Source organism: Panicum virgatum, chromosome 5K, assembly GCF_016808335.1.
Source record: "Panicum virgatum strain AP13 chromosome 5K, P.virgatum_v5, whole genome shotgun sequence".
NCBI classification, from domain to species: Eukaryota; Viridiplantae; Streptophyta; class Magnoliopsida; order Poales; family Poaceae; genus Panicum; species Panicum virgatum.
The window spans coordinates 19,951,080-19,962,105 of record NC_053140.1 but is presented as its reverse complement, the minus strand read 5'-3'; the positions used below and the strand labels follow the sequence as shown (position 1 = coordinate 19,962,105).

The following is an 11,026-nucleotide window of genomic DNA, read 5'->3' as shown; positions in this document are numbered from 1 at the left end:
GGTGGAATTCAAATTTGAATTCAAATTTCGCAGTTCAACCGGTTCGTATCGGTATACCGGTCGGTTTAACCGGTTTACCGGCCGGTTTGACTGGTAACCGATCGGTTTGACTGGTAACCGGCCAAATTCAATTTTTTTTCTTTTTTGGTTTAAATTCAAATGCCCGCAAAGTATACTAAATGAATGTTTGTATAACATGTTTTAGTCTAAATGAACCCTCTAATTTTTTTTGTATTACTTTTACATTGTATTTGTATACTTTTGTATGCATGTTTTTATTTGTTTAACTTCAAATCCCCGCAAACTATACTAAATGAACAAATTTTTGAGAAAATTTGACACCATTAGATTCGTCGCACCTTGAAGTATTTTTAGTAGTTTTTTTGAGAATTTTTCTTTTTTTAAAATTTAAATTTGAATTTTAAATTTAGACCGATTTGATACCGGTCCAAACCAGAAGCGGCCGGACCGGTTTGACCGGTGGATGCGGGGGGCAGGTCACAGAACAGGTGGCAACCACTACCCGTGCCGGCGTGCCGCACCCAAATCATAGGTCCAACGCACCTAAACGAGGTGGCATCAATCACCCTCCGCCACGACCAAACGTTAACCGCAGTGGCCGGCCGGCCCCGCTCCCTGATGGATGGCTCATGCGCCGGCCGAGCCGCCGTCGTGCGCCCCGTCGCCGGCTGTGCGTCGCCTTTTGACCGCCAACCACTCTGCAGTCCGCTGCGCCGGTACGCACCCGTCCGTCAGCTGACAGCAAATCCCATTCCGGAGAGCAGCCGCGAGAACAGCTCAAGAAAGGCGAGCCCTTTCCGCAGAGGCCGCCGCCGCCGCCATCGCCATGTGCTCCGCCCCGGGCAACGGCGGGAAGGAGGGCCCCGCGGCCTTCTCCGTGGACCTCGCGGCCGCCGCGCGCCGGCTGCTGGCGTTCCTGCGCGCGGCGCCGCCCGGGGTGGGGCCGCGGTCCGTGCGGAGGTACGAGGAGCACTGGCTGCCGCTCGCGGCGGCGGAGGGCGGAGGCCCAGGAGGGGAGGCGGCGATGCTGCTGCTGCCGCCGCCCGACGTGCAGCTCGTCTGGCTTTGCCACTGCTTCCATCATGTGCGCCTGCTTAATTCCTTGCCACTTTTTGTTTTTAATTCTTTCTAGTTTCTTGTCCATTTATTGCTCGGGAGATCTTCCCATCTTGGGGAATCACTCGACAACGTGGTTTAATCAGTAAGTAGAGCTATGCTACTTAAACTCCCATCCATCGGAATGTCTCTGTAACTGGTAGTGGAATTGGCTTTTGAGAGAAACTGTATTTCAGTCCAAGGCAGGATAATGAGTTTATGACAGAAACAAGCAACGTGATGGGAGAATTGACAATGGCCTTCTCATTTCCTTTACTTTTTTCCGGAATTAAATTATGTTGCAGTTTAAAACGAACTTCAACTAGAAACTAGGTGCCCGCAACTGTGAAATTCAGCTATGCATGCTTTGCCACTTCAACCCTTCTCACCAAGTACTTCATCTAAAATTTCCCCTGCCCTGCAGGAGAGCTACTCCGCATATTGCTTATCGAGGTTTGGACGCCTCATTGACCGCCCATCCATCCTTGACACGGAGAATGAAGAATATGCCGAGGACCGTTGCCGGGATGTCTGGGCCGCGCATTACCCATCTGAGCCGTTTGACCTCTGCAGTAACGAGTTTGATGGTAACAGTGTTGATGAAATTGCCTGTGACGGTGCCAACAGTGAAATTGTGGAAATGGTGAGATGCTACGCTGGCCTAGCAGCACGCTTTGTCTCACCCTTTGTGCGGGAAGGTGTCTACCATGTTGCTGCATGGCGGCGATATGTGCGTTTCCTGGACCTCATCAAGAAGGTTGGGTGCACAACCCAAGAACACATAAGGCTTGTGCCAAGCCTGGACATACTACTGATGTGGCTTGCTCACCAGGTATGCATAGAGCCGTAGACATTACATTCTTTTATGCAACTAATGTGTTCTGATAAGTATTTTGGTTCACATGATTGGGATCTATCCATGGCAGAGTTTTCCTGTGAGTTATGCCAAGGACATGACAACAATGACAATCATGGAAAATGTGGCAAAAGTGGGGCTGTCTTATGGGGAGATGGTGAGTGATGAGGAGGTAGAAAGAACAAGGGCATTGTGGGAGGATGCATATAATGAGCCATATGATATGGCTGGATCAGAGATTGATGTGGGAGCAGTTAGCGCAGCACGGGAGGCATTTTATTGGGCGCCAGCAGCATCAGAAGAGGATGCCAACCGGTTGTACAAAATTTTACAACCAAGGTTTCTTATGGAGGTATATCGGAGACCATTCAAGATATCAATTATCTCTAAATGTAGTTATTATGAAGCATTTTGATTAAATCACGCTTCTATAGCCTAATGGAAGTCTCACATTGTGATCATGGTCTCCAAAACAGCATACGTAACTAGTTAGCCTTATGCCAACTTGTGACATTCCATATTAGCTTGTTTGATATCCTCATGAATGGCTAGTAAATAGGAAGAGTTTTCTACTTGTTCATTGTTCCATTCTGTCTCTGTGTCTTCAGCATCCTTCCATTTGTTTCTGGACCACATTGTGGCATAATGCCTACAACAATAAGTGATAGCAACAGCACTATGTCAAAAAATATCAGCAGTAAATTCTACAGCCCCATGTGGACTTTAGTCACTTCAAGCCAAAAATGCAAGATTCCCTTTATTGATGGCCTCAAATAATCAGGTAGTGGTAGGTCTGCTTGATTATTTATTTTGCAGGTAGTGGTAGGCCTCAAATATGATGCCTGAAAAAATGCACCCCAACAAGGTTGGTCCCTAAAAAAATATTTATTATCTTTAATAGATATATGCAGAAATATTTGAAAGATTATTGACCTCATTTCGCACCAGTTCGATCATAGATCCCGCGGGCCAATGGTCAGGTCTGAGCTTGAATTTTTTTTTGAAAAAAAAAAACTAGTCCAACCTAGGAGGAACTAGGTGGCTTTATCTTGAAAAGAAAACAGGCACCCGAATTCTCCTTGATGAGGACTTAAACCTTGTGTCTGGCTGTACATCCACACCCTCAACCAACTGAGCTAGGCTCAGCTTCCTCTGAGCTTGATTCAGCTTTCTCTGAGCTTGGAAATATCAGGCCAGAATTGGCTTCCCATAAGTGTGTTTGTGCGTATATAGATATTTCTACATTAATAAGATCCAGGTATATTCAAATTATCTCTCAGTAGGGGGCTGCTAATATAACTTGCAAGCTGTTGTTTATTCTTATCAAAAGAGGTAAGGTACTCTCTCTCTCTCTCTCTCTAGCAATTGATATGCGCATCTCCATTTAGTTTGTGAAAATTCTTTTCAACTTAGCACTTTTCTTTTAGGAACCAAAAGTCTCCTTTCTTTATTTTTCATTCCAAAATGTACAATATCAGCAGCAGTGCCATACTTAGAAAGCTTGAAGTCCTATCAGCATTGGTTTAGTGCCAAATTTGGTCATCTCTCTCAAGTAATATGCGCAGCTGATTACTGAAAGAAGTGAAATTTCATAGCGATTTGACACAAAACATGCATATATACATTTGTGTGGTTTGCATAATGGCAACAATGTAATTGATTTTTGATAGCAGGTATATGTGTTCTTGAAAGGAGATATTGATAAGGAGCACATCAACAAGGAGTTCCTACGGCTGCGAACACAGAGGTCTCACAGATCATTAAAACTGAACAAATCAATGGTCAACTTATCCTGCAAAAACTGGCAGAAAACATGGCACTTGTACTGTGAATTTGCAACCCGGGGTGTTGTCATTGAGGTCAGACGCACCACAAGTGGGTGCTTCAGAAACAGCAAGTTTCTCAAAAGCATCTCATTTTCGTGGAGTGATATGTTGCATGAGAAAGCACTCGCTCTCACCGAGGAACTAGAAGTCGGGATGAGAGCAATGGCATCAATTACCCCTCCAGTTCAAGCACCATACTTGTTGAAGTGTGTTCCTGATCGAGTCACTGATGATGGTGGGGCCATGATTTCTGATGTCATATTGCGCATGAGAAATTACCGTCCACAAGAAGGACGATGGTTGACCCGCACTGTGCTTGATCATGGTGGGAGAGAATGTTTTGTGGTCCGAATGAGGTACAGTTCTGCAGAAAGCATCAATTTTTATGCTAGAGTTTGGCTTTGATTGATAGGTTTTCATGCATTGGGTTACATGCTGTTGCAGTGACATGTAATTTTATCTCAGTATATATTTTTTAATGAAACCTGTTGTAACTTGTGTAGAATAGGTAGAGGGATTTGGCGGAGAGGTGCTGAAACTCCTGTGGCAGTGAAATGGGAGGACAGGAGCATTGAGGTTCGAGAAGGATCATGGTCATATGTTGCAAGTACAAGCTCTGTTGGTTATGCTCCTGGTAACTTCAGTATGCACAATAATTTCTCTTAATTTCCTGGAGATCACCATTATTATGATAACATGTGGGTGTTTATTTCCCTGTATGGTGCAGAGAAGGTAGTGGGCACAGCAACGGCAATGAAGGATCAACAGGAGAATAAGGTGGTTTGGAGATTGTCAACAGGAGATATACTCACAATATGTTTGGGAGATGAGCTCAGCTTTCAGCTTAAAAATGAGAAATTAGAAGAAGAGGTATGATCCATACATTTTTGTTGGGCCAGAGTTCATATCAATTTTCTTGTAGTGAAGCTCCAACATTGCTTTTCGTCGCTAAAAAATCTGGCATTACAAGAACCTATAGTTGATTTGTGCAGTAAACAAGTTTTTCTATACAAGTTAATATATAAAAGAGTTTCTTTTAAAAATATGTAATATGACTGTTGCGGACTCTTGGAAGAGAAATATATAAGAGCCATAAGATGGCATGAATTTATATCAATATTTATGTTTCTTTAACTTCTTTATTGAAGTGATGTTATTTTAGAACTTCATATGCATGCATTTCTAATAAAGGTGTACTGTTTCTAATTGTAGAATAGCATTGTATCAATTTATAAATTTTTGTTCCATTAATCTTCCAATATAATTTGATTCAAACTTGTGTTTCAAACATGTAAAATATATAGTTGGATCACTGCTTCTCTGTTTCACATACTACTTCGTTGTTGCAATGCTCCAAAAATCATTAAGCTATTGCATGATGCCCTTTAAACGTACTCAATGCACTGTTTACCAGGCAAGGTTGCTTGTGGGGAGGAGATTGAGCTACAAGGTAAATACAGATGGTGTTTCGAGCAACCACGCTGAGGAAGAGCAATACATCACTCTTGTTCGTAAGTCACCAGATCATCATGGTGACAGAGCAACTGTGCTTATAAACTGGAAATTACTTGCCGTGGAGTTCTTACCTGAAGAGGATGCAGTTTTTGTTCTTCTCCTATGCATGGTGATTGCAAGGACCATGACAGAGATCAGGAGAGAAGATGTGGCTGGGCTTTTAGTGCGCCGAAGAAAAGGTGAAGCAAGGGTGGGGCAGAGAGACTGGGGTTCCGTGATGCTTCCTGACTTGCTTTCCCCAGATCCTAATTTGCAGCCTTGGTATCGGAATGGGGCGCAGGTTTTGAGCTCTGCAGAAACAGGGACAATGCTCGCTAAGTACTCCCCTGCTGACGGAAAAGACTTGTTATACAGGCAAGCTCTTATGACCTGAAGTTCTCATAGTGACGATTGCCCTGAGGATTTGCTTGATAGCCAAGCATTGGACCAATTGCAGGGGGCAACTATTTCATTTCCTCCTTCAATCCTAAAGCACTTCATCTCTGTACAGGATTCACTAATTGCAGGGACCAGATTTGACTATATGAAACTTGTTGATTCACTAACTATGACAACGACAATATTTGACACGAATCTGGTGATTGTTGTCATATACTGTTTGTAATTAGAAATGTTACATTTCATTTTAAAACGGTTTGATTTCTCTTGTGTGTCCCTGAACTTAAAAAAAAGGTTTATGTTCATTTGAACAAACTGTTCTAGAAGACAATGATTCAAGATTTGATATCCAAAGGAGTTTATGAATGTTCATTGCAAGCATGTTATCTTCAGAATGAAAAATTGCACAACTTTACCATAATTGAAACATTCCTTCCATGGACGGCTCTTGTTAATTAAAGCACTAGAGAAAAGTCAGATGTTCCAGTCTTCCAGAAAAAGTGGTACTTACGCATGCAAAAATTTAGGCCAGAACAGTTTCTTCTCAAAAAAAAAAAAAAAGAAGAAGAAGCTACTTGCACATGCATTGAATTTAGGCGTTGAACAGTTTCTTCTGAAAATGGCCATTCATAGCAAACCTTGGTGTATGTGCTAAGCCTCATTACATGGGGGAGCCTCAGATCAACCATCAAAATCCTTCTATGTGTGATTGTGATTTCTGCGTTGGGCTGTCACTGCCACCTCGACCAGCCTTGATCGCCTCTAATGCTTTATGTATCTCCAAACTCATTGCGCTATCCACACTCCCAGAGGATATCTTCTTGTGCTTCTTCTGAAGGTGGAGCTTCAGTGAGCTGCTGCTGAGACCAGCATTCTTGCCACAGATGGGACACACCTTCATTGCAGGCCTCTTGTGCTGCCATTCCATGGATATTTTTCCATACAGCTTCTTGTCAAGATCCAACAAGACCTTGGCAAACCCATCATTGGGGTGTGCACGTCGGTGCACCTTCTTCAGCATGGTCCATGCTTTCAGAAGAGTACAATTTCTTAAAAGGAAAGGAAAATTTTGAGACCATGAGTAACTGAACATAATCCAACACAGATGAGAAAGGAAAGATGGTAATTTCCAGCAGTAATATGAATATATGATCTAGTCCACTTCAGTTTTCCCCTAGCAGATGTTATATCTAGATTAACAGATCTTAAGGTTACATGTGATACGATTACTCTGTTGTACATTGTTTCTGTCATTGTGAGCAATAGATTCAACAGAAAGGCATGATATAGTAATTATTGTGTAGTCTTACTTCCTCAGCATCAAGTAAGCAAGAACGACGGTTGCACTGCGACTTTTTCCCTCAAAGCAATGCACAAGTACTTTGCCGCGCAGGTGATCCACGTAATCAATGAAATCGGAAGCATCTTGAAAGACATTACCAATGTCTGCATCATCATCATCTTTTATCTATTTAAAGAAATGATTAAGCAATGAAAGATATATAAACTGGGTCTTCTTCCTTTAGCACATATTTTTTTCATAAATGGCGATATTAGGTAAAGTTACTCAGATGTACTTACGGAGAAATTCCTGTAGTCAAAAAGGCCTGGCTGCTGAGATTCTGACTGTCCAATTTCATTTGCACACAAGCACAATATATGGGTGATGCCAAGGTGCTTAAGTGTGTGTGTTGACCGAGCAGTTAAAGCACCACCAATATATAGGTAATCTATGACCTGTGATGGACGCTCAGTGCTTGCAGCATCGGAAATCAAAGAAATTCTCTCAAGAATGTGCTCAAGTCGAACCTGCCAACAGAATTACTTGATAGGCTCAATTAATGTAATATACAACTAGTTAGTGCATAGCATACATTTGGATTACCTTCAACTCGTAAGCATCAACAGCAGTGCTATTATCAGTGCCTTCAAAAAAACCTGTGTTAAAACTGTTATCTTGACACAACTTTACTACTTCAGTCCTCATCATGTCATTCCATTGTTCTATCTCTTTACTTAATTCGCTGTCTACCTGTAAAACAGTATTGTACAATTAAGATAATTATGTGATAAACTTGAGTGACTTATACAACACCATATAACAGTATTGTTTGTTAGGTAGCATTATGTAATGGAAACAATATTGTTTTGTATGTAAGCAGCATGCGCAAATCACGAAGCCATTTATTTAGCTACTTGATCTCCTGCAAGGCTCCAACTAATTTCCATTTTTTTCTATGTTTGGAAAAGTTTAGTAGAAAAATCTAAGAGTGGAAAACAGCTAGATGTCATCTAGGTACTCATGTCAGACATTATAGTATATACTACATACAAATTATCGATCCACTCCTCAAAGGTCTTAACCTTGGCGTACTTGTTAAAATCCCGCAGCTTCATTGTCAATCGAAGACCACGAGATGCATCACCATTTCCTTTGAAATGTTTGGTCATGAAGCTTTCTCGACAGGAAGGAGATGATAGGTCAAGACTGTCACGGGATAAGGTACGGGAAGGCTTACGCAGATTCCTTGGAACATCATTATCTTTTGAATCTGTTTGTGCCTCCACTGAACATAAAGGTAAATAAGAAGTACCAGGATCCTCCTTGTCATAATCATTGGAGCATTTATACATAAGATTGAAGAAAATTTTCAATAGACCATCCAGCTTCTGATAGAGTGTGATGAGGAAAATGTGGAATCGCTGAAGGTCCCTAAGAGCACTCCGAAAACCTCCTCGGAATGAATGCACTATTGCTACTGTATCACTCTCTGAGAAAGTACAATTATAACTATAATCAGATGACACATCAACTCCTTGAGATACTGGGATACCAAGTTTTCCAAAGGACACCTCAAATAAAAGTTTTGAAGAATAGTCGAAGTTGTTGAATGTTAATTCCACTAATTTGGGGTAGCTCTCCTGATCTTTTGCCCGCTTCCCAGCAGGTGGACGACGTGGTACACTTGAATCAATGGCCACAATATTAAAGCTGGAAAACTCAGGTTCACTAGGAACAAAAGAGTCCTCTAATATGAGGTCTGAGACATCTGAGCCGATACTGCCACTAATTGAAACAGCTCTTCTCTGCTTCTGTTTCTGAGGGCTTCTGATGATCTCTGGCTTGTATCGAATGATAGCAGAATCATAAACATCATCTAGTGAGTCAAGGTTTGCATAAGCTTCCTTGTTGGCGACAAGTAGATTTGCATAATTTCCACGCCAACCAAGGGCACGACATCGCAGTCTATCCTCATTCCTCAATACTAGGTCCAGTATTAAGACCCTACCTAATGCTTCAGCAGTTTTCTCAGCAGCTTCCCGTGAGTCAAATGGCACTGTATTCTCGAGTAGAGGGGAGCCATGTACATAACTGCAAAACAGCAAGGCAAACTTTTTTTTGTTAATCATGCACTATTTTGATGAGTACATTACTGGTAACTTTATATTCATACTTCATCAGGAATAGGCAGCGGCTCAATTCAAGGGCTTCAAGCATCTCAGCGCAAATCATCTCCTCAAGTTCATCACCAGCAGCTATTGACACATGTCGAGCATTTTCAACTGCATCCTTGATTTGTTGCCATTCGGATGAGGAGTTATGAATGACTCTGCCCTGTATGGGTCAACAGAATTATCAATGTGATGTTTAGTTAGCATGAGTGCCTGCTAACATAGTGGATTCTTACTTGAGGAGTTCTCACTCCAAGCCATTTAGCGAGTTCATACCCAAAGCGTTCAGACTGGGTGGCCATCCTTGAAGGTGCTATTTTAATGACTGCAGCTGCTTCCTTGGATGGAAGGTCCACGTTTTCAACAGTTCTGAATAATGCAATAAAAACAACGCCCCCAGAATTTACTGTCACCTGTACAAAATGGTAGATTGTTAAAAGGAACTAGAGGCATGGTTTGTAAACTTAATTAATGTACGTATCCAAAGATGGCTGGCACCCTTTGTTGCTAATGTTTCTCCAATGGTAACAACAAAAGTAATTTGCAAAGAACATGGATTGAACAAAAACAAACCTCAAAACTTCTGTTAATGTCATCCTCAGAGGTATCAATACTTGTAGCCGTATGTTTGGTATGGTGCAGTGAGGTCAGAGAACTCCAGCTGAAGTTACTTGACTCAATATCCATCATGGAAACCCTACCAAGCCTCTCCCAAAGGCTTGCTTCTGGCACTTGGCCACAAGGGTCAGGGTCAATGACATTGCTATCAGGAACTGCAAGTTCTAGCACCTCTGAACTGCAATATAGTAAGAGCAAAGAGTAATACTACCTTGATAAACCCATCCTAAGAGGAAACGAATCATACCCATAGTACACAAACCTTTTGGATATAATGTATATTTCTCAGTTAACTACAGATTGACATCAGCATCAGTTTGGGCTCAAGAGAAGTTGGGACAGTATGAATCACAACACGTTGCACAGCATCTATGTGATTAGCGGTTATGGCCTTCGGAAAATTCATGATGCTCGAGCATATTCAGCGAAGCAGTAGCTGGAGCCACTCATAAATCAAAGATTGAAGTTTTGATAAAAGTCAGGCACATGAAAGATTGTAGACTAAAAATTTTAGTAGTTTTACAAAGTAGGGATTTGTTTTAATTAAAATTCATCATCGACTTATTGCATTAGAACAGGAATCATACAAAAATAAATTTATCTGATCTACATCCTGCTGTGTAACAGAGCATGGAAAAGCAAAATGCAAAAGCAGTTCTTCGCCACCAATGGATCACAGGAATACAAGATTGAGACGCGGTAGCAGTACCTGGCTGATGACCGGATAGCCAGACGCCCGCATGAGGCTCTCTCATTGCGCTTCCTCACCAGTGCCACCCACTCCTCAAACCCTCCCTGCATGAATCCATCGAGATCAAGAATGTGTCCCCTTTCGAGAATCAAATGAATTCTTTTGATTGAAATGCGCTTACGAAGGAGGAGGAGCGGGAGAATGATCCGGATTCCGTGGTCCCCTCCTCCATTCGAACTCAAGCACGGAGAGATGCCTATGAATGTGCAACTGAAGATTGGATTGATCCCGGTTTCTTGAAGGAATCGCTCGAGGAAATGATGTGGGAGTTTGGTGGGCATGCGGATTGGAAAAGTTTGCGGGCAAAGGGAAAGGTGGTGCCTTTTTGCCGGGGGCCAGTTATACGTGGGCAAGAGCAATAAAATTCACCAACCATAATGTGGAAAGTGGAGAATATGAGATGTAACTCACAAATATTAAAGGAAAATATTAAAAAGAGGAGGAGGTGCAATCATGCATATATACATCCAGTAATAGTACATTAGGACAGATTATTCTCCACATGCAAGTGTT

General features: G+C 42.0%; 2 protein-coding genes across 4 annotated transcripts; one reads left to right on the top strand and one right to left on the bottom strand.

Moving 5' to 3' along the window:
• Positions 1-631: 631 nt before the first annotated feature.
• On the top strand, positions 632-6,017 carry LOC120706865 (glycine-rich domain-containing protein 2-like). The gene is made up of 7 exons (XM_039991606.1): positions 632-1,105; positions 1,541-1,948; positions 2,043-2,324; positions 3,646-4,154; positions 4,302-4,432; positions 4,526-4,668; positions 5,213-6,017. The coding sequence occupies exons 1-7, from the start codon at positions 848-850 to the stop codon at positions 5,684-5,686; spliced, it is 2,205 nt and encodes a 734-aa protein (XP_039847540.1). The 5' UTR covers positions 632-847; the 3' UTR covers positions 5,687-6,017.
• Positions 6,018-6,146: 129 nt separating this feature from the next.
• Positions 6,147-10,870, bottom strand: LOC120706864 (dual specificity protein phosphatase PHS1-like). Of its 3 annotated transcripts, XM_039991602.1 has the most exons (11): positions 10,635-10,868; positions 10,472-10,557; positions 10,025-10,198; positions 9,718-9,940; positions 9,381-9,557; positions 9,147-9,307; positions 8,056-9,064; positions 7,577-7,723; positions 7,273-7,500; positions 7,002-7,159; positions 6,147-6,740 (listed from the first exon to the last, which is right to left on the bottom strand). In XM_039991602.1, exons 4-11 carry the CDS (start codon positions 9,832-9,834, stop codon positions 6,380-6,382), a joined length of 2,358 nt encoding a protein of 785 aa, XP_039847536.1. In that variant the 5' UTR covers positions 9,835-9,940; positions 10,025-10,198; positions 10,472-10,557; positions 10,635-10,868; the 3' UTR covers positions 6,147-6,379. The 3 variants fall into 3 exon arrangements, with proteins under 3 accessions (XP_039847536.1, XP_039847535.1, XP_039847537.1); XM_039991601.1 differs by lacking the exon at positions 10,025-10,198 and having other exon boundaries at positions 10,635-10,869; XM_039991603.1 differs by lacking the exon at positions 10,025-10,198 and having other exon boundaries at positions 6,513-6,740; positions 7,002-7,137; positions 10,635-10,870.
• Between the last annotated feature and the right edge of the window lie 156 nt (positions 10,871-11,026).